At 33.4% G+C, this 24,070-nt stretch overlaps 1 protein-coding gene across 1 annotated transcript in view; it reads left to right on the top strand.

Annotated features, from left to right (window-relative positions):
* The window catches only part of GRIK2 (glutamate ionotropic receptor kainate type subunit 2), a 415,167-nt gene that overhangs the window by 230,294 nt on the left and 160,803 nt on the right, over positions 1-24,070 (top strand). Inside the window, exons 10-11 of the mRNA XM_056344643.1 lie at positions 6,535-6,648; positions 18,772-18,978. Coding sequence (XP_056200618.1) covers positions 6,535-6,648; positions 18,772-18,978 — 321 coding nt within the window. The remainder of the gene's footprint in view (positions 1-6,534; positions 6,649-18,771; positions 18,979-24,070) is intronic.

Below are 24,070 nucleotides of genomic sequence, written 5' to 3'. Positions count from 1 at the left end.
TAGATGATTGAAGTGTTGCTAATGTAGTATACAACAAAATTTGCTGACAATCACTCTGGACACACTGAAACTATTTATGTTTGAACACAGTGAAAATCCCAAACTTTGGCAATCCAGTATAATAAGCAAATTATCATTTAAATTACAATCAATCAGTATTTACACTGAAGCTGCATTGTGAGGAAAATTATTTTATACTTTAGGGAGATAACAGATACCTGAGTTTAATACCACTTTTGATATGCAAATTTGTCACTGAAGAAGAATCACATTTCTTGAATAGAGATGTTAAGAACTGACTTGAAATATTGCTCAGGAACCTACATACAGAATGAATATAAATGACCCAAAATGAGTTGTGATTCATTGTCCAACATATCAATGTAAGATCTTGCTTTATTTAGTATCTTCATTAATGACCTGGGAAAAAACAGCAAGTGGCATAAACAAAGGGTTTGATAAAATTTAGAGAAAAAAGTGTTTTTTCTCTAATCGGTCTACGGAAGCCAGAAATATTGGTATTAATATGATATTTGGCAAAAGAGGCAAAATAAATGAAGCAATTCACAAATGGGATATAGACATAAATAAGGAAGAAATATTACTCCCACTAGAATAGAAATTATTTTCTTGATGTAATCACCACTATTACTAATTAATCTACAAAATATAATAAAGAAAAGATAGCAAACTGTAGACACATTTATGAATTCTTTGAGGATTGAATACAGCTTTGATTTTGGCTGTATAGTTAGGCAGTTGGTACACTGCAGAAGGGCAGTGATCCTTCCTGATGCAATGCTTGTGGCACTTTACTGTATTATTTATGTACACTTTTGATTGTCTCAGAGCCAAAACGCCATTATTTTTCTTAGGAAAATTTTGAAGGAGATTAAAAAAGAAAACTTGAAAAAATACTTGCTTACTCATAAATTGCTTTTACCCAAACATGCTTAAGTAAGAAGCTGCTTTAATCATTGAATCATCATAGAATGATTTGGGTTGGAAGGGACCTTAAAAATCTAGTTCAGCTGCTACTGCCATGGGCAGGGACATCTTCCACTAGACCAGGTTGCTCGAGGCTCCATCCAACCAGGCTCTGAACACTTCTAGGGTTAGGACATCCACAACTGCTCTGAGCAACCTGTTTAGTGGCTCACTACCCAGAAGTAAAGAATGTCTTCCAAATATCTAATATAAACCTGTCCTCTTTCAGTGTAAAACATTACCCCTTGTTCTATCACTACATGCCCTTTTGGGGGATAACATCTCATGAGACTGATGCTCAGTAAACTGCTCTAGAGTACATGTAAACAGTGAATTTTAAGTTTCAGGAGCATGCAATGCTTTGGTTTTGGGGTGATGGTGAATTTTGTACTGGTTTTGGCTGGGATAGAGTTAAATTTCTTTATAGTAGCTTGTATGGGGCTATATTTTGGATTTGTACTAAAAAAGTGTTGATAACACACTGATGTTTCAGTTATTGCTCAGCAATGCTTACACAGCATAAAACCCTTTTCTTCTTCTCAGCCTGCCCTGCCAGTGATGGGGCTGGGGGGGCACAAGGAGCTGTGAGGGAACACAGTCGGGACAGCTGACCCCAGCTGGCCAAAGGGATATCCCAGACCATATGACATCACACTCAGCAGTAAAACTGCAGGGCAGAGGTTGGTGGGGGTTGTTGCTGGTTAGCGACTAGCTGGGCATTAGTTGGTTGGTAGTGAGAAATTGTTTCCTTTTGCTTCACGTTTTCTTGGGTTTTATTTTCCTCTTTTGATTTCCCCCCCCCTTACAATCTTTTAATATATATTTTTTTATTATTAAACTTTTTTTATCTCAACCCATGGGTTTTCTCACTTTTAGCCTTTCAATTCTCCTCCCATCCTACTGGGAAGGAACGAGTGCTTAATTGCTGGCTGGCAGTAAAACATGACAATTATATTGGATTGGTCTTGATAAGGGTAGTTGCTTTGAAGAAAGTCTGAGTGTTACTAAGAAAAGACTACCAATATGATATTTTTTTTTTAAATAAATAACTTGCTGAATTGTGATTGGCTAGAAACATATCTTTACTATGTGGCAGATTGCATTTTGATTTTACAGAGGAAACATGCATTTTAGACACACTGTAGGAGATAAACTAGGATCATGCCGTATTGTTGAAAATAAATGGGTTGAGGTGGCTACCACTTCTTAAAATACTGAAATTGACATAGCTATTCTAAATATTTACCTGTGAACTTTTTATTTGTATGCAACTTTAATTTATACTACAATCATTAAAAATTTCTAAGCCTGAATATGCCTTTCAAGTTACATTTATGCTTAACTTTATAGATCAGTTCAGAAATAGATTGTGTTAATGGCCAATAACCTTGAAAAAAGGAGAATATTGATAAGGTTTGCAAAGCTTTATGTCCTTAAATGTATTGCTAAATGTCACAAAAATCCAACTAATACTTCCCAAAGAGACTAGTAACTGAGTTGAAGTCCAGTATAGTTTCCTTCTTAAATTCCTACTTGCTGAGCAGGCTATATAAATTTTATGCAAAGAATTACTGTAATCAGTGCTCTCCATCCTAGATAGCAGTCCAAGAATGTATCATAATTATCTTTAGTTATTCTACTATATAAAACTATAAAAGGTTTAAACCCCAAATTATACATACATATATATACCTATACAAAACTGTGTAGTTTTCAGTACTCAGAAGTTGAATTATTATTTATTCTGATTTAACAGGTCTCATATTTTAGCTTAGTTTTTATTATTTGGTAAGTACTTTTTTCCTAGAGTATTATTGCTTCATAAATCATGCCAATTACATTTTACTATGAAATTAATATTTTTGGAAATAAGTGCAATTGTAATGATCTTTTTTTGGAGACCGAATGCAGAGAATACTTGAACGTGAAAGAAAAAAGTAATTTTAAATTTGTGTGACCATTCACCAAACTTCATTATTTGCTGATTTCTGTCTTTTGGTAATGACTGATTTTTAAACACTTCTAGTAAGATTTAGTTTTGAAAATGTACTATTATAGAGTAGTCAGTATTATGAGTGTTATTTAAGAATTTTTCTTCAGTGGTATAGGATTGATTAGCCATTTGGAAACCTCAGGGTGTACCTGGTTAAAACTGCATGGCAAACTAATAATAAAAGACTCTAAAGAGATGATGTCTTCATAGACACTGGCAATTTTCTAATCAATACAGATTCTGAGAAAATGATGACTCTACAGTCAGATTTTCAGCACATATTTCCTAGTTTTGCTCTTTATCTATCTTTCAGTAATGACTGTCTCAGTGGTCATAATCTCCAACAAAATGGAAAAGATTAATTTACTGTTCGTTTCCTATTAGTAAGTCTGATAGGACTTACTAATTACAGGTTTACAGGTTTAGAACTTGTTCCATCCAGTTATGTAAAGAAGTTATGTTGCCTTGCCACCATTGTCTTAGAATAGATGATGCAATTTAATTAAGGCATTGCAAATTAAAACCAGATTTATTTTTTTTAAAATTACCAAATCACCAACACCCTCCATCCCCTACCCCAAACCCAACTAAAAAATAATTGTGGTTTGTTAAAGCAACAGTGAAATAATGGAAATGTCTGCCCAAATCTTCTGGAGGACTGAAGTAATTGGATAGTTACCTAACAGTTAAATACATGGAAGCTTGGATGCAAGTATTTAATTACTGAAGTGTAGTTGGGAAACTGTATTCCATGTTCTTGAAGAGCACCCTGATTGTTATGTTACAGAATATTCTATGATATTTGATGATGAGTCTTTTAGTAGCTTTTGTTGGGATTGTTTGAACTTGAATAATCTGATTCTTGACTAAGCTAATTCTTTGTATCACAGAGATTCTTTGTCTCCCTGTGGAGCACAGTGTCAGCTTTGTGGGAACTCCTGGTCTGGGTCCTGTGCTATGGATAAGTGTTAATGTGTTCAAATTGGCATGCTCACTCCAGAAAAGTCTAGCCATTTAGGGGACCTGAATAAAAGAATAGGGGGTAAAGGGCTTAACAGCCTCCCTGTGACTGTATTTGCAGTGTGAATATTCTCTCTAAGGTGTATATTAGAGTATCAATTTGTTTCCCTTTTTAGGAAAACTGGGAAGTTTGTTGGAAATAAATGTAATGCAGTAGAAGTAAATTGTTTGAATTGCAGTTATATGTAGTAGGCTACCTTGATTTGCTTTTTCTACATATTTAGTATTTAAACTTTTCTATTGAAAAACACAGTAGCAATTCTATTCTAATCAAAAGACTACTTTAAAACTAAAACACTGCTTAAAAAAATAGAAAAGAATGAATTTGCTGCACTGTTTATGCAGTTTTCACTGGAAGAAGTGTGATTTAGGAGCTATATATATCAGTAGTATATCAGAATCTGTGGCATGTCATTCAGTTTGAGCTCATTAATAAAGATAATAATGTCTTATTTGGAACATATAACTTTTGTTCCATTTCTTAGATTTCTGGTTCATAAAAATAGCAATACAAGTACAATTAACCTCATCTATAAATATATTGTGATAATTTATCAAGGAAGAAGTTCCTTTTTAAAGTAATGCTGTTGATAATTCTTATAAGTCTATATGGATGTAGTTAGATAAACCCCAAACTCTAACAGCTAATACATTTGCTTGTGGCTGTGGCTACGTTAAAAAGGGAGGAAGTGTTTTACTAACTATGTATTAGCTTTTATCAATATATTTTATCAATATATCAAATAAATAAATTTGAATTGAGAACTTGAATGAAGTACATGATTAAATGATTTTAGCATTTGAAATTGATCAAATAAGATTATGATGGTCCCTTAGAAATTTTTCTGCTACTTGCGTACCTGAAGTTGAATCTTATAGAGATTAGTCCAGCTTCAATTATGTGAAAAAATAGCAGGGACAGGCTCAAGTTCTGGTCTTTGTCATTCCTTGTTGCTTTATTCTAGTCCAGTATTTCTTTGAAATACTATGATTGCCATAATTAACAGAACATTGCAACTAAAAGTTCTTAATCTGTTTAGTTTCTTAATTGTGGACAAACTGCAAGGCTGAACATTTTGGGTTTCCTAAAAATACTTTCAGGTCACCAAATGAAACAGTATTAAAAGAGTAAATGAAAAAAAGTTTTTTTTTGGTAGAGGTTTGTTTCAGTACTTTGAAATGATGTATTAGATGTTATTTTCCAATTATATTTCTGAGACACACGTTGTCCTTTTGCCCCTTCATGATTCTTTCATCGGTTTACAAGCTACTGAATTGCCAAAATTCAAGAATCACAGCCATTCAAAGGAGTGACTTCTTGGAACAGAAGAAAGATAAAATATTTATTTTTGTGGAACAGAAAATTGCAGAAAAGGAACAAATTTGACTTTTCTTTATTACAACTTCTGTTGATTCATGCTCTGCTGTATTCTCAGTTTCAGAAATGAAACTTTTTATTTAACCCGTACCACACTGCATCCTGAACTTACTTGGCAGCCATACTGCAACAAATCACTTAAAACTATACAAACAGTTTCTCAGGAATCAGTTGAAAATTTTTAAAATATATATATATATATATATATATATGTGTTTATATGTACTTGAATACATACAAACATACATATATATAGCCAAAACTCACAGAATTTAAAATTTTCTGGCTAGATTTAGTTTTACAATATTATAGAATCATAGACTCTTTGAGGTTGGAAAAAACTTTTAAGATCTTTACGTTATATTATGTATATTTTTTAACATTTGAAATTATATATAAAATCCTGCCTAAAACCAAAAAAAGAAACATTTTTGGGGTTTTTTATAGGCAGTAATACAAATATTCTGATGTGAAAAAATAGATTATTGTACTTACTGCTTGCCCATTTTAGTTGTATAGTGATGAAATTGCAGATAAATGATGTAATCATAAGCCCCATTACTTATTGTTTAGTATGTGAGATGTCCTTGACTTGAACCTTAAAGCATAATCCTGGACCTCCTTACTTAGATAAAAATCCTCTTGACTTTACTGGAATAAGAATTTCAAGGTATAAAATGTCTGTAAATCAATTAAGTTATTACACTTAACCCACTTTCAGCTTTTTCCGTTACATTTTCCCCAAAACATCTTTTTGCTCTGCTCTTCTATCTGATTACAGAAAAGGGTAAATCCTGTAGAGACAACGCTCTCTGCTCTGCAAATGAATTTCAACATAAGTGCTAAGTTGTCTTCAGATGTGGTTTATCTTAGAGAATGAAAGTTAAATTGAAAATTAGGTATTCAGAGTAGCTTCAGACATTCTGTGCAACATTTTTCCACTTAATGTCACACTTCATGAAATACACTTTGAGGTATTGTGAATCATATTTTAAACAAGCAGTCTTTAAATGTAATGACAGCCAATAATATAACAGGATTTATAATAAATATTACCTTTTTTTTTTTTTTTTCCTGTAACAATCTGGTTTCCCTTATAATGTTCTTTTCTAGATGTGGATATGGAAATCTTACACTGTAATTTATTGTTTTGTAGGTTGGAACTTGGGATCCATTGAGTGGCCTTAACATGACAGAGACTCAGAAAGGAAAACCAGCAAACATCACAGATTCCCTGTCCAATCGCTCTTTAATTGTTACCACCATCTTGGTAAGCAATTATATTTGCTTTTCCAGAAATACAGTTGTGCAGGAAAGCTAATAGAATATGATATACTAATTACAACAGTAATGAACAGTCTGTAGTATATGTTACACTTAGAAATTACTCTGTCATGAATGAATTCCAGTTGCCAAGCTAGCCATGGATATTTGTTCTCATCTAAATTGTAAGTAAGTTATCATGATTTTAGAATTATATTCGTTGATTAATATTTTCACTTTCCTTATTATTGGCTAAATTGTTTGGTTCCTTCACAAAGCTGTTTAGTTCAGCACCATATGAGAGGGCAAAAGGTGTTTGTTTAAGTGTTTGGGCTGTTAGCCAGGAAAATTTATTGCTTTCATTTGTTAATCTTAACACCATGATATTACCTCGAAGGAAAGTACAACATATTTAACATTTATTTTCATCATCGTTATTACTTAATTATTAAGTTGAAATTTTTGATCATACAGAAATTTAATTAAGCTATCATTTGAACTAGATCAGAAGAAACATTTTAAGTAACTTCTTTTTCATTTCCATTGTTGACAAATTCACAGTGGTGAATGAGGTATTTTTTACTTATAGTTACATATATTTAGTTATGTAAAATTGATGTTCACTGATTTCCACACTATAATTTTGGAATAGTAATTTGAATTTCAACACAAATGAAAAACTTTTTGAAAGTGTGTCTGCTGTGTTTGTCTGCTGCCAGTGTTATTGTGAATTCGCATATATTAAAAAAAATATTCTTTTTTACTTTTATTCTTTTATTCTTTAATAAGGTTTATATACCAACATATATTTTGATATTTCAGGCTAGAATGGATTTTCTTAGGTACATAGATACATATGCCAGTGTGCTTCTAACCTTTTATATAACATAAGCCATATAATTTTGTCCAGTGGGTAACTTTTTTGTTACTTGTAAGGTCTGGTTTTATTTGAAGATTTATAAATTATATAAAATCTTCTGAATTACTTTATTTCATTGATTCCACTAATTTAAAAATACATACCTGATATATAAGTGGAACATGAATGACTCACTCTTTCAGACATAAGTTCTTATGCTAAGGCCAGCATAATTTTACCACAACAATCCCTTGTACTGTTAATTACCGTTTATAAACATATAATCTCTTGGGTTCCTTTTAATAAAATGTAAATGGACATCTTATAGTCTCTTAAAGGAAAAGCATGTTTTTCTAGGGTATTCGTATGTCTTTTATCTTCCCACTGCTCTTCACAAGTTTTCAACTTTTGTATATACAAGAACTACTGGATTACCAAGTACTGCTTCTTAGTAATTCCAGTTTACTGCCCCTATACTCCTGTTACATTTTATGTGGATATCCTGCCTAGGATTTTTCTTGGAACATTCCACTGATATATAACTATATTTCACATTTTTTTCTATTTGCTTCCTAGAATCACTGCTTTCCAGAGTATAATCTTATTTCTATTAGTGACCAGTTCCCTTCATTGCTCAGTACTCAACCAGCCTTTTTATCATCTGCACACTTCATTAGCAATCATTGTATACTTGATTCCAGATCAGTGCTAACAATACTGTGACAAGGATCAATCTCTGCAAGATTACATAGAAAACACTCTAATAATTTGGGGTTTTCAAGCTTATTTATGTTTTAACATCTATCTATTGATGAGATCTGAGGTCATATACTGTATATATCATATTGATTTTGTATAGTGATACTTACATTTGCATCATTTTGTTTGAAAGGTAAGCTGCACAAATGTAAATAGCAGTGCTGTGAATGAGAACTGATTTTGGACTGATAAAGCTCACAAAAGTAGATTCCTGAGATTTATAATAGCAGCTGCTTTCTATAACCAAGAATACCCTTTCTCTTAAGGGATAATTTTTGTTTAGTGGTGATGCATAAACATCTGTCTTCATTGCACATATCTAAATAAACTAATAAATAAAAGAAATATGAGGACTTTAAATTGATGTTACAAGTTGCTCACTTGTAACTGCCTTTTATACTTCAGTTATTGTTCAGTGAAGGTTTTGGTAATTGCAATAACTCTTTTCAGCTATGACAGCATTGTAAGAGTAGTACTCAATAATGAAATGAACCAAAAATTGTTGTGGTGCAGAAAGCACATGTACTAGCCTGTTTTTGTAGTTCTATCTTTTTGTGCTTAATAAATAAATTTCTGTTGGACAGAAAGCATATTACTGAATATTCAGTCTAGAAAATACTGCTTTAAAAGAAGGCAGCTCATTCAAGCTCTCTACATAATTTTTCTATGCTGTTGTTTTCACTTTAACAATTCTCTGCAATAGTCTATTGTATACTGCCAGCTGTGGAGTCTTGATCAGTATTCTCTGCAGTTTGCTTTAACACTCACTTCTTTTTTAGAGATCCCAGTCTTTATTTTTCATTCTGTCTTCTGAAATTCTGAACGATACCTTTTTCCTCCTTTATATTGTAATCATTAAGATCTTTACAACTGGGAGTATACTCTGCTTTTCCAGTGGTGGCTGAGTCTAACAAAGATGAAAATATATTGATAGGCAAATTAATAATAAGTGAACTGCAATTCATAAATTCATCTACTGCAAGTAAGGATGAAACTATGTGGTCTTTTCTATCTCAGGCTCTTCATAGTTCATGCTATAGCTAACCATCTGAAAGATTATTCCTTGGTTTATGAGCAAATCAGTAGCTCTATTCTAAAAAGGGGTCAGGGTTGCCAGGACTTCATCACTTCTCAGAAGTATACTGGCATGTAGTTTTCGTGCAGAAGCATGTCTGGTTTCCAAGTTCTGGTCCCGTAGCAGCCCAAATTGCCAGCTGAACATGTGTAGTGAAGCGATAGTCAGATTTTTATGGGGGGAAACATTTGAAAAATAATAATAAAAGATAGATTTTTTGTATCTTTTATAACCATAGCAACTTTGGATATCTCAATCTTTTTGACACTATTATTTTATTTTATTTTAATGCCATCTGCATTGAAACTTCAGAATTCCTTCTACAATTGAAATTCTACATTCTGTTTTTTAAAAAAAACAACAAACAACCAACAAAAATCCTTTCAAGTTCATTATAAGGATTTCTTATAATTTGGTCCTCCTAAATTGACTTTGTTATGCAAGCTATCAGAACTCTGATTTTATTTTTTTTCTTTTGATCACAGGTATAAGTATCCGAATATTTTTTTCTTGTACATATTCTAGCATTACTGTGGAAGCTGTTTAAATCTGGAATTAAATTTTCATATTTATAAATGTATGTGCATAGTGTTTGTTTATTTATGCTAGAGCGCAAACCAGCCTGTACGTATGATACAAGTTCATTTGTCCTGTTCTGCTGAAATAAATGTTGCTTTCCTTTCCTTATAGCTCTTACGTACTTTTCTGTATCCACTTATATCAATGTTCTGAAAGAACTCACAGTTGTCAATTTTTTTTCAAGAAATGGGCGAAAGTTATGAAAAGTGTGTGATAATCTCAAATTTAGGAGTTTTTTGTTACTTCACTTTTGAAATATGAAATTGCATTTTATACTATAATTCACTGAAAAAAATGCTTTGAATATTTTAGAAGATAGAGTGGATTTTCAAAACAGTTTCAAAATGTAATATCACTACACTGTATTTTGTTAATAAATGCTGCTTTTTCAAATGGGTAGAAATCTGATGTTGTATAAATTCCATCTTGTATTAAAAATAAAGATATAAAATCAAGAAAAGCCCAATTTCTTAGCATCTTTGATTTTTTAATTTTTTTTTCAGGTATGCCACTTTTTATATTGCATACTTTCTCTTCATTTCTTTTGGAACCAAAAGATATTGACAGCATGAGTTTTTAACGGCCAAATTTTAAATTAATATATCCAAAAAAAATAACTTTATTTTTTTGTCTTTGTAAAGATGGGTCACTCATCTCTTGTACACAGAATTGCTGATTTGTAATTTTTTTAAATTTTTGTTTTTATGGTATATTTTGAGGAAAGATACTGATGCAGGCATTTTCTTGTAGTTACCATTACATCATTCTAGGATGATTCAAGCAATACCTGCATTTAGAGATAATAATAATATTTGGTTCCTGCTAATGTTACAGCCCTAAATAATTATTTTTCTCTCATAAAATATTTTTGAAATTTATGTACTGCCACAGAATAATCAAATCTGTTTTTGTCTAGCAGAAAATCTGTAAACTTGATGGTTTCCTGTTTTTAGTTTACTCAGATGTGATTATATTTTCTTCAGAAACTAAAAGAATATGCAAGTCCTTACTTTCCAATTTTAGTATTTTTCTTACCCACCTTTTATATACTTTCTTGTCATGGTCAGTGTGTGCCTAAATGCCTCTCCCAGGTTTCTCATACCCATTTCAATATCCAGACTCTGTCCTTCCTGAACTTCATTTCCCTTGTGCCTCAATTCCACTCCTCTGTCTTCAGCCACCAGTGCAGACTGTAAACTGACTGATTCTTGAAAATGTAGAAGAAATGTAAAGAAACCTACTTTAATGTGTTTCAGGAACTTTTCTGCTGAGAAAGGTAAATTAACTTGCTTTATAGTTTACGGTGCTCAAAATACGGAGTTTAATTAATGGAGAGTTGAAGCTGAAAATCACTCTTATCCCGAGATCCAACATGATGTCTGTGTGCTTCTAATAACCTTAGAGGCCTTCAGACTTGCAAGGTATTCAGAGATGTTCTGGGCCACAGTGCTTGTTTGTATTTCAAACATAAAAGTGATGCTTATTAGAAAAAAATTATGAGGTTTGAATGGATTCATAGTGTATGAATGAGTACAGTGGGATCAGCACAAGTTAAAGTTTGACTCAGTAGAAAAAGGTCAATAAAACTACTTTTCTCCTGCTTGGTGGAAGCAGAAGGAAGGCAGGCCATTTATTCATATCTCTGGATAAAGACTGAGAAGCACTTTCTTTGTGTTCCAGGTTTACAACATCATCCCAAACAACTGCTCTGAAATAATTCTCTAGTGTTTCAATTCTCTTTTAATAAAATGTTAGTAATAAACCTACACATTTACATAGTGGCAAGGATCAGTTTATAACTCCAGGATTTGCACTTAACAGTAAAGGCCATCAGACTAGGAAGATGCTTGCTGTATTTATTGCTTGTCTTGCGTTTGCATTTTTTTGTTTGTTTGATTTTCCTCACAGTCTTTAAAAACTTAAGACACATCACAAGGAAAGAATGTTTTGCTTTCCATTATGGTAAAAAGTAACAATGTCTTTGCTATTCTTCACATATCATGAAGACAGTATGATTCAGTTCAGCTGAAAATAGATTAGAAGAGTCCGCAGTGTTGTGGTAGTCTAATACTTTCATGTTCTGTGGTTTATTGAGTCAAGTTATTTTGCTTGAAATAGGCATCCACTCAAATCTGTTTTGCCTTACTGGAGTGGAAACCTAGTACATGTTCTTGGGATGCAGGTGAATTAATTTAAAGTCAAGGCAAAGTTAAAACTACATGGGGTGGGAATAAAGAAAACTTTGTTTTAGGAGCCTGACAAAATGAGGAGTGAAACTGCAGGAAAGAACAACTGTGGCTGAGTTCTTGAGGCTGTGATTTATCAAAGCATAGTTATGATTACACATTTTGTGACTCAAAAGGTCACAAAATACTAGGGAACCTTCCAGGAAATATCATAAAAGATGTCAAATAAGGGTATTCATAATTAATTTCTACTATAGGTAGTACAGTGGAGGAAGGCAACTTGGGTGGTTTTTTGTGTCTGGCCTTAGTTTCTCCTATTAGAATATACTGGCTTAAATGACTATTGATATGTCTAATATATTACATTGTTTTGATGATTGTACCTAGTGGATTGCTTCACCTCTCCCACTTGAATTTGGACTGCCAACTGTGAAACCCTACTGTGTATTCGTTACATCTGACATAGATGCTAATTAGATATGGCACCCTTTTAACTTCAGTATCCTTGGTGAACTGAAGCTAATGATCAAAATTCTCTGTTCTAACAGCAGCATATTTTGAAGGTGGTTTTCCTCTTTTCATCATCATCACTCCGTTTTCTTTTGTTTTGATTTTTTCAATGCTGATAGTAATATGAAAGTTCTAAAGTATTTACAAAATGCATATGTCCATTTTGAAAGTATTAATGAACAATCCATGTATTTGATAACTCTCCATAAAAATTAAAATTAGAATAATTTGAAATTTAAAATTTATTTTTGTAATTTTGAGTAATATCTTTGTAGTTGAAATATAGTACAGCTCAGAAGAACAATTAAAGTAAGAATTTCTTGTCCAAATCCAAAAGAAAATGTATAGATCAAGAGAACCAAATACAAAAAACTGTATTAGCAAATTTTCTACATGCCCACATTTGTATAGAATAAGTGGGTTTTCATTTGTGTTAGTTGTCCATTTTAAACAATGAAACAAGTCTGTAAAAGTACAATATTAATTCAACACGTAGAAACATAAGACAATTTTTATTGTGTAGGGAAGCTTTTAAGTTTGCGATGCAACTTATGCATTAAAAAGAAATACAGATAAATTTTGCAGGTAGAACACATGAAAATGTGTAATGGAAAATTGTTATATTAACATCCCTAATGAGAAAAGTCTTTGGAGATGGTATACTTGCTGTGTATCATAGAAATGATGCAACTTAGAAATTTATTATGAAAAAAACAATACAAACATACAATCAGAAGAAAACATTTTGATTGTTTAATCTGGTCTTTAACACAATACAATTGAAACAACTTCTCCTTGTTGTTTCTTTTTGAAATCTGTCCAATTTTTATCTTACTTGATTTTTGGATTTCAGAAAGCTATTTATATAAAATAAAGACTTTATGTAATCTCTCTACTCCTTAATGTATCCTCTTTTTCACATCCAGACTAGTGCTACCACCTCTGATAATAGCATATGATAAGTTACTATCATCTGATTATTTTGACTTCACTGTCACTGGAAAGAATCACAGTGATTAAGTTCATGAAAACAGCAGTCATCTGTCACTTGGGGGTCATATTATTCTTGAACAAGTTTTGTAATTTTTTTTTCATACTGAATAAATAATTTCCAAGGATTTATTTTCTATTTAAAGATATATTTTTTAATCTATGTGCTACTTTATTCTTCATTGTGACCACATCTTTATTTGCAGTAGTTTTAGTTTACTGTATTTGCAGTAAATTTTCTCAGAAAAATTATTGCTTATATTTACTACTTTATCTGTGTTCTCACTTTTAGTACTTATCTGGCTTGGGGTGGGGCTTTTCTGTATTGAATGTCATTGAAGAAATTTTAGTCTCACGAGATATTAAATGACTATTTTGATCTTAAAGTGTTGTAGCAAGCTGACCTGTTGATGGAATTAAGTAAATAATTGCTCCTAACAGGGTTTGTCAGGGTAAATTTATTTCTTAAAGCTATGATTTTCATTATTCTTTCACAAAGCTTTCCTTTAAAATGTTAAAATATACACTATTTTCTTGAGTCTGTCTTACCAAAATCTTTGCACAATATCTCTTTCTTGTTACTGTTTACCCAATAGTTGTGTTATTGGGAAAAAAAAAAAAACAAACAACAAAAAACACCCAGATATTTTTGTCCTTACAGGTTGATGTAGGGAAATGTGTCAGTGTTTTAAAAAAGAAAGAAAAAAAAAAAAAAAGATACATTGGAAAGAATCACAAATATATACTGAGTAGATACCTAGAAAGATTTTAACACTTTGCTTTTCAGAAGGATGACTTAATGTAAGGATTGTGGAAGTATTACAAGAATATTAATAGCTCATTGATTAGTCTCCTCAGAAAAAGCTTTTTCTCCATAACAAAATATTATAATTATTAAATAGTAGCATAAAGGCTACTGTAGCCCTGATCCCAGCTGGTCAGAGTAAAGAATTATCAAAGAGTGTGGAGCTGCAGCTATGAATTCCAGAAAGTGTTTGAAAATTTTTAACAAAATGTAAAAAAGCATCTGTAGAACACATAATATGATTGAGGATTACTGTAATGTTCTTACAGGAAACTATGCAAGAATGTGTGGATGAGCTGGATGGCTCAGTTAAGAAATTGTGCTGTCCTTTAAAGCAGACATAAAAACATGAATTGGCAATTATTCTGCCTCCATGATATGGCACATATTTAAATTCTGCCCTCATAGTTCAGGATTGTTTGGAATGAAAGATAGAAACAAAACTATTGTCAAGAATCTTGTCAAGATTCCATATAGACTGGGGGATGTGTGACCGTAAATATCTGAACAACTGAGAGATCTGTGTACATTAGCATTCCAAGCTACATAGGAATTTCATAATGCTTACAGAGGCATATATAGAATATTATACTCAGGAAGCACAAGTCTGAGTCTTTGTACATCTGAAACGGATTTTCTCATCTTCAGAAATAAATCTTAGGATTTAAAGTGTAGCTAAACAATTTTATTCAATATTTAATCTCAGTTTAATGTGGGGTAATGTATTTGAATTAACTGCTGTTGTTAAAGAACTTCCAGATGTTTGGGAAAATTCCAAAATTGCAGAACCTCACAGCTGAAATGGACAATTTTTCAGTTGTCATGATTTCACTTTCTGGATGGTGAATGTTTTTTTCACATCAGAAACAGTTGCCACAGGTAGCTGTTTCCTTGGCATTTTTTGGAAGAAGTGATTGAGCATAGCTTTTTCTTCTAGCAAAAGTCCAAATTCTAGATAATCTACTGTGGCACTTACATATACTTACTATTATAAAGTGTCTCCTAATTTCTAACCTTTATTTCTTTTGCCAGAGTTTAGGGTCTGTAATTTCTCTGCCCTCTACAGAAAATAACTTTTCTGGCTCCTGTTTGCAACAACTTTGTATGTGTTGAAGGCTTTTACCTCTTCCCTCTCAGTCTGTTCTTTCTTAAGAGAAACAACGTATATTCTTTCACTCTTCCTATTTTGTAGACCTTGGTTCATGTTTCTCCTGAACTGCACTATTCAAAACTGAATGGAATACAGTAACTGAAACATTAGTAGTGTCAAAACCAAAAAATGATAGAGTAATTTAGATGGGAAGGGACCGCTGTAGGTCCTCCAGTTCTGGACTACGACTTAAAGCAGATCCAAGTAGGTCAGGGCTTTTTTCCTCAGTTAATGGTGTGGTATTGTTGAGTCCAGTACATGATCCCCTAAAATATCTAGAACTTAATTTGATAGAGTTGTTACCTAATCAGCTCTTTTCCTGCTGAATTTCTGCAATTTATTATTCATCCGAAGTATGGAAATATCCCCTAATGCTTTTTGAATACCATTATTTTTAATTACTCTTCAATTTTCTGAAACTTACCATTTTGAATTCTGATTCTACCCCATTGTAGAGTGAATACACATCCAATTGTCATCTTTTCTGTTTAATAAAAAGGAGAAAGATTTAAAAGTACTCTATAAAGAAATATCACTTATTGTAACTCTCCAGATTGATAATGAATCTCTTTCAATGAAGTGCACATTCTGGACAGTCAGATTTTGTTCATACTTTTAGGGACAACAGGATGACTTTGCTTATAACATGATGTGATGGCTTTCCTCAACTTCTTCCCTTCTCTGTATTCTTTTAGCTTTAGATTCTCACAAATTAAACAGTTTTATAATTTGCTTAGGATAAAAATACTGTTTTTCTCAAAGTTGCGTTAATCAGCTTACAATTTCATAGCCCTCCTTTGTCCAATTGGTGAAGCTTCTTCTATTGGGAAGAGTTTAAAGATAAGCCTTTTACACTCTCCTTGAAGCTTCCATGAATTCTTAAAGGTAATTACTAATGGATTGAAAATTGCTAAAACTGGTTCTTCTGTGAATTCTTCAGGTCCAAACCTCCCAAAAATACTTAAAGTTTGATGACTCACTGAAGTTGTCTTTCTGTACTTTAGCCTAAATGCTTTTACATGTGTTTCTTGTTTTAATGCTATATATTATTTGAGCCACGTTACCTTTTTCAGAGAGGATAGGCACAGGAAAATCATCAAACTGATTCTTTGTAATGTCATTTCATGGGTTTTTGTTTGTTTTGGGCAAACGATGAACTAGTTTCTAGAATTTTCTTTTATTCTTCCTTCTAGAATGTCACTTTATATCCTTAATATTGCCAGTTGTACAAAATTTGGCATTTTTACATTTGTTCCCGTATAAGTTTTATTTGTGTGTGTTTGCTTTTCTGTCTTTTCACTTCCTCTGAACTTCATTTTCTGAGTTTCAGTTCATTGAAGAATTCATGTTTGAGTCTTGTTGTTTCTTTTTTCTACACTGTCTTTTGTCTTAGTATAGCTTCTGCTTGGCCAGTAGAGTGCTTTCTTTAAGGAATTCTTATTTTACCTGAAAAACTGTTTTCCTTACAGTTGTTGTCTATGAGGTATTTAGTATCAATTGTTGAGTTTATTAACACTGTTTTCAATACATAGTTTTTCTGTCACTGTCTCTGCTTCACAAGTGTTATTCAATGATTCTTGTCATTTAAATCACTTTCAGCTTTCATGTTTTCAGTCAAGCCTTTGTTCTTGTCAGTACTACATCTAGAAGAGTTCTCCTGGAGTCATTTGCCTATCTACTGTTTGAAAAGTTTCTGTCAAAGCATCCTAGTAGCTTCTCTGGACAGTTTATTTAATGATACATTCACTGTTAATTGTATGAAGATCAGTGGTGTACTTTTAAAAATACTGCCATGACCTTATTAATTTTAATAGATGTATATTAAAATAGAATCTCAGCAGTCTTGATTCAGTAGTTTGTTTTACTCAGAAAATATTTTTTAAGAAGCAGCGGGTGAACAGATATATTCTGAACACACTTCCTTTGAAAGGAAGAGATCTCCCTGCTTTCTCCTTTGCATTTTTGGTTAAAGTTCCAGTTTTATGCAGATATAGTGCTTAAATCATGTGATACCTCAAGACAGATGTTTACATCAGGAATGCTAAAAAATCCTAATTAAAGCTGCCTGTAGAATGAAGTGCCTTTAACCCCGCTGGGTGCTGATGTGGACATTTAGGGCTATATGAATTTTGTTAAGTTACCCTGGAGAGTTTATCTGATTATTCATTGAGATTTGTACTCGGTACAGTAATTGCATTTACTGTCATTTGTCTTACTTTACTTGGTGCTTATCTTTTTATTATGGTAAAAATGAAAAAAAGCTTGTCTAAAATGTGAGCAAAGACTGAGTTGTGTGTTTAACCTATAAAATACAATTCAAATATTGGTGCCATATTGTACTGGAAAACTCTACCAATTGTTTTTTATCTTTCTCCCTTCAGCTTTGTCTTTAAGGAAGGCTATAGTATATTGAGAAACAGATGTAAAAATCTTACATATTTTGCTAAATGTTTTTTCCCATAATTATGAATATTCTGCCAATCATTTTAATTTGTTTGCTGTTTTGTTTGTACACTACTTTATACAAAAAAGTCAATTGTTGTTTAAATTATAAGAAAAGAAATGTTTAAAGGGAATAAATCCAGTTTTCATGGAATGTATATCATAGGATTTTCTTTTTGAGTTAACTTGTTTCTGGTTCTACTGCAGTCTTGTAAGTGGCAGCCTATAACTTGAAACAAAGCAGTAGGTGCTCTCACTGACTTGGCCTCAGCCCGTGGGTTTTCTGTACTTTACTGAGCAAAACATTCTGAAAACCATTAAAACACTTGTGTAAAGAAAAGTGTAAAACCCAATTCTTAAAGAATTTGATTGACGTTTGGAGTTTTAATTACTTTTTTCAGTTGCCAAAGCACATTGTTACTGCATTTTAAGAAGCTTACAATATCCATCAAAACAATGCATTTGATATCAATGTGAAATGTAACTGCTAAGGAGCACATTTAAATTTAGCATTTATATGAATCCCTTGAAGATATGTCTGTGGTTAGGGTGTAATTTTTTCAAACAAAAATGAGAAGGAGGGTCTTTTGACTAACTTCATTTTGAAGATAAATAAGGACTTGAGACAGCTATAACCAAAAGCTAAAAGGATTCTACTTTTCACTTTAGCTCTTTGTACACAGAGTGGTTTCATGGCAGTGTACTACTTAAAGGTTAAAAGAAAAGAAAGGTGTGGGGGCACTCATTATCTATTCTGCTTTTTTAATGATTACAGGAAGAGCCATATGTTATGTTCAAGAAGTCTGACAAACCCTTGTATGGAAACGATCGATTTGAAGGTTATTGCATCGACCTCCTCAGGGAGCTGTCTACTATCCTTGGATTTTCCTATGAGATTAGGCTGGTGGAAGATGGAAAATATGGAGCCCAGGAAGATGCTAGCGGACAGTGGAATGGAATGGTTCGTGAACTAATTGATCATGTAAGTTAACTTTTGGAAGCTTTCTAATATCCATTTAGATTTTGATTCTGTCTATACAAATTATAAAACTTTTATGATAGTATAAGTACTGTATTGGAAAATGCAGATGTTTAAAGAAGTAATGCAAGTAAATTCACATCAATTATTTATTTAGTGTAGAATTGGTGTGTTAAATGAAGACTATTTTACATCTCTGTTTTGCCTGTAGTCGGGGTTTGTTTCTGCCAAACTGGTTTAGCCCTTCTGTGGCATATGCCTAAGTCAAAATATGGAATAGGTAGTATTCAGAATTTATTTCTGAGAACAAGTTTTTTTTTTTTGTGACAAAACATAAATCTGCATTAATCAATAATCAGGTCTTCTTATAGTGGATATGAGACTTTGTTGTAGAAAAATTTCTGTGTATGTAGTGTAAAAAATTATTTGATATACACAATGAAGAGGAACATATTTCTTGAAACATTAACAATAAAGTGCAAGCAGTAAGACAAAAATATCAACATATACTAAAGGAGCTAGATAATGCGATGTGTGTCAAAGAGATACCATTGCTATTACTTGAAAATGAGTAAGGCAGGCATAATTTTGTGTCCTTCAAAGCATACTTTTCCATTTGGTCATGACAGTTGAATTCAATCTCTTAGAAACATTTCAATTTGAAAATTATGTCATTCTCCCTTTTTGCACATATTTGGGTGAATTGCTTGATATAGAGACATTTGATCAAAGAACAAAATAAAACATGTTCTGCACATTGCCGTCATTTAAAATAGGAGGAAGGGGAGACTATTTTATAGTTAATTCAAGTGAAACCTCCTAATGATGGCAGAAACTGAATGAATAGCTTGAAGACAAATATTCACTAATATTGTTTCACTTTAAGATTTCAGCAGATGGGCAGAAAATGTTCTAATCAAAATATGCGTATTACTAGGAGGGTTGTTATCTTTGTGCTTTCCTAGTAAATAATAATCTGCTATTGCTGTTACAGCAGATGTTGATTATGCCTATCTTCACACTTTTAAGAAGAATGCATGGAAGTATTATATTTATATTATCTTTCAATGTGTGTATGTATTATACCTAGCACACATACATAGAAAGCAAACAGATATTTAGCTAGATTCTCTGTCCATCTCTATAGATGTGTATTTTCACATATGTATTAATGCATAGGTATGCATAGCTCTTAGATGTGATGGTTGTTAGGTGGTATCATCATCTGGAACTAAATTTCCATGATTGGGGTAGATATTGTGGAAGCATTTCTTATATAATTTTTCAGAAGCAAAGAAAAATCACATTTTATATGGTTTTGTTATTTAGCATAAAGCTTTCTTGAGCCAGCACTAGTATGTCCTCCTAAGCTTTTCACTAAGGTAATCTTGAAATAAAATGTCTATCAATTAGTTGCAGTATTAAGTACGTGGAACAGGAGCTTTTCCAATCCTTTCCTCTTGGTAACACAGAATGGAACACGTGCTTCTTTTTCCTATAGATAACATATATCCGAACTTACAATTTATTTTGCCTTTTGCAATGATGTTTACTTAGGAATTAAAAATGTTTAGATACTCTGTTAGTGTATCACAGAAGATGTAGCCTAACTTCTTAACCTGGATCATAACTTTTACTAGTGCCTCTCAGTTTATCAGTTGTTGAAATTTTCCCTTAATGTTTTCTCTGTTTTTATCTATTGAACACATGCAATTTATTTATGCATCTGTGCCCTTTATTTACATGCATGTTATTGGTACATTTTATTAGCCAGCAACACTTCAGACCTCAGAACTGATGCACAGGAAATCAGAGAATTCCAGATAGACAGCTAACACATTTGATGTAGTTAATACTTCACATGGCTCATTAGCTTAGACTTTCAGTCTTTTGCCTTAGAAAATATTTTTTAAAGTGTCAAAGAGGTTTTATTTTGTATAAAGTAGTTTATTAAACCCAATTACTATATCTTTTGGAAGGTAAAATTATTCTGCCTACACCTTTCAGACTGAGTTTCTAATTAAAATAGAGAACAGAATAAAGACAGAGTTCTGAAAGTTGTCATAGTAATTACATGTATTTGAAAAATATTTTTGAAAATTATTTTATTTTTACCTTCTTGTTATATTTTAGCTGTCAGTCACTTAAGTTCAGAAAAAAGGATACTATGCTGCAGTGTGTATCTTTGCAAAGGTAGTTCGTAGAATTTGTAATTCAAGAATAAATAAAAAGGAGAATTTTAGTATACTATGTATGTAGAAAGGAAGATCCACTATTTATATAAAGATGAAAAGTACCAAACAGAATCTAATTTTTTAAATAAACTGTTTAAATCTGTGCATAGTCACTTTACATAACTACTTGGACTCAAAAGTGTAACTGAAATGAAGACAGTTCTGAACTGAGCTCCACATATCATGTCAATCTCAGGGTTGAAATTCTGCAGTGTGGACAGAGCCTGAAGCCTTTATGTCAGGCTTTGTGTGTTTTCAGTCTCCTTTCTTATAGTTTACCCATATTTCTTCTTTCTTTGACTTTTTTACTCAGTGTTCACATATGCCATCATTCTGATACTGGTCTCCAAAGAATTAGTAGTTTCCTTTTAAATAAAAGGTAAATACCAAAAGTGAAAAATTAGTTCAGTGATTCCTCCCCTTTGACAACTGAATGATAATGAATTCTTGCTGGAAAAAGACAGTGGTCTCAAGAGCTGCAATTGGAAGAGAAATATTCACTAGCACAGCAAATATAGGAGAGATTTCCCTATGAAAACATTTTAAATTGGATTTTGCCAGTTAAGGAATCTGATTTCTTTGCCCCAATTTTCATTCATTATTTTACCCCACTTTTTACCCCACTGTCTGGGTAATTCAAGAAAATGTTGTTAGATATTTGGGGGAGGGGGAACTAAAATCCAGGTAGCTCCATCATTTATGGATGTATTCTTCATGAAGAAGTATTCCTTCTAGTGACTTGCTGCCTTTGGTTCAAGGAAGTTATTATAAAAAAAAACATTTTTGCATTAGAAATTATTTTGTCAGGAGTTTTTCGATCAGTTATGATAAGTGTATTTCTCTTATTGTTTTGGGTTTGCATGGCAAGGTTTTTGTAGTGGGAGGGCTACAGGGGTGGCTTCTGTGAGGAGCTGCCAGAAGCTTCCCCCATGTCCAATGGAGCCAATGCCAGCCAGCTCTGAGATGGATCCTCCACTGGCCAAAGCCATGCCTATCAGCAATGGTGATAGCACTTCTGGTATAGCATGTTAAGAAGGTGGGGAGGGGGAGGGTGGAAATCTGCACCAGCAGAAGAGAGGAGTGAGACCATGTGAGAGAAAACTCTGCAGACACCAAGGTCGGTGCAGAAGGAGGGGCAGGAGGTGCTCCAGGCACCAGAGCAGAGATGCCCCTGAAGCCTGTGGTGAAGGCCATGGTGAGGCAGGCTGGGCCCCTGCAGCCCATGGAGGTTAACGGTGGAGCAGATACCCACCTGCAGCCTGTGGAGAACTCCGTGCTGGAGCAGGTGGATGCCCAAAGGAGGCTGTGACCTGTAGGAAGCCTGTGCTGAAGCAGGTTTGCTAGCAGGATTTGTGGCCCTGTGGGGGACACTGCTGAAGCAGTCTGTTCCTGAAGGACTCTGTGAAAGGGACTATCGTGGTTTAACCCCAGCTGGTAATTAAGCCCCACACAGCTTCTCACTCACTCCCCCTCACCCAGAAGGGCAGGAAAGAGAGTTTGAAAGGAAGGTAAAACTTGAGGGTTGAGATAAGAACAATTTAATAATCAAAACAGAATAAAAATGAAAGAACAATAATAACAGTGATGACAATAACAGTTCTAATAAAAAGAAGGAGGGAAAGATTAAAATCCAGAGGGAAAGGAAGAAAGGAAGACATGATGCACAATGCAACTGCTCACCGCCTGCTGACAGATGCCCAGCCTGTCCCCAGGCAATGATCTGCCCGCCCCAGCCAACCACCCAGGTATATATACCAGGCATGACATCTCATGATATGGAATAACCCTTTGGCTAGTTGCCTCAGCTGACCTGGCTCTGTCCCCTCCCAATTCCTTGTGCTCCTCCAACGTTTTCGCTAACAAGGCAAACTGAAAAGTCTCATATCAAAACCAAATCACAGCACAGCACCAGCTCCTAAGAAGATAATGAACTCCATCCCAGCTGAAACCAGGCCAGGGACCCATGCTGGAGGAGTATGTCAAGAAATGCAGCCTGTGGGAAGGACTCAAGTTGGAGAAATTCATGGTCTCCCATGGGAGGGACACCCTGCTGGAGCACGGAGGAAGAAGCAGCAGAAACAATGTGTGATGAGCTGACCAAACCCCACTTCCTGTTCCCCTGCACTGCCTGGGGGGAGGTAGAGAAATTGGGAATTAAGTTCGACCTTGGAAGAAGAGAGGGGTAGGGGTAGGGTGTTCTTTCTGATTTGAATGGTAATAATTTAAGCTAAATTCCCCAAGTTGAGTCTGTTTTGCCTATGATAGTAATTGCGGAGTGATGTCCCTGGCCTTATCTCAACCCACAGGTCTTTCATTATCATTTTCTCTTCCTTGTCTGGTTGAGGAGGTGAGGGATAGAGTGGCTTTGGTGGGCACCCAGCATTCAGCCAGGGTCAAACCACCATAGTACACTACATAGGAAAAGGAAACAAAATCTATTCGACATTTTAATTAAAAGAAGTGAAGATGAAATTAAAACTTTAAGATCAGATGTTGAGTTTAGGATCATATGTTGACCCCCATTCAGTCTGAGGTCTTAAGAGATTTTCCTTTTGAAGACTTTTGTAAAGTTTTGTTGTTGTCATGGAACATTTTGACTTTAATAAAATAAAATAATTCTAGAAACAAGTTTTTTATCAGCTATCTTAGAAATAATTCTGCCCTTGCTACTGTGTCATGTCAATTGTGAGATACCAGGCAATGATACACATATTTTACATTTTTCTTTACTTGAATAAACAAGTGAAAGGCTCTTGTTAGAGAAAAAAATAATAATTTCGTTTTGATGCTATTCTCTCTGTCTTAATTCTCCATACTTGTGGTATTATTTTTTAGCTCTTTAGAACAGATACTACTCACAG

This window comes from Falco biarmicus, chromosome 6, assembly GCF_023638135.1.
Source record: "Falco biarmicus isolate bFalBia1 chromosome 6, bFalBia1.pri, whole genome shotgun sequence".
Lineage (NCBI taxonomy): Eukaryota > Metazoa > Chordata > Aves > Falconiformes > Falconidae > Falco > Falco biarmicus.
The sequence above is the reverse complement of the archived record's forward strand: the minus strand, read 5'-3'. Positions and strand labels throughout refer to the sequence as shown.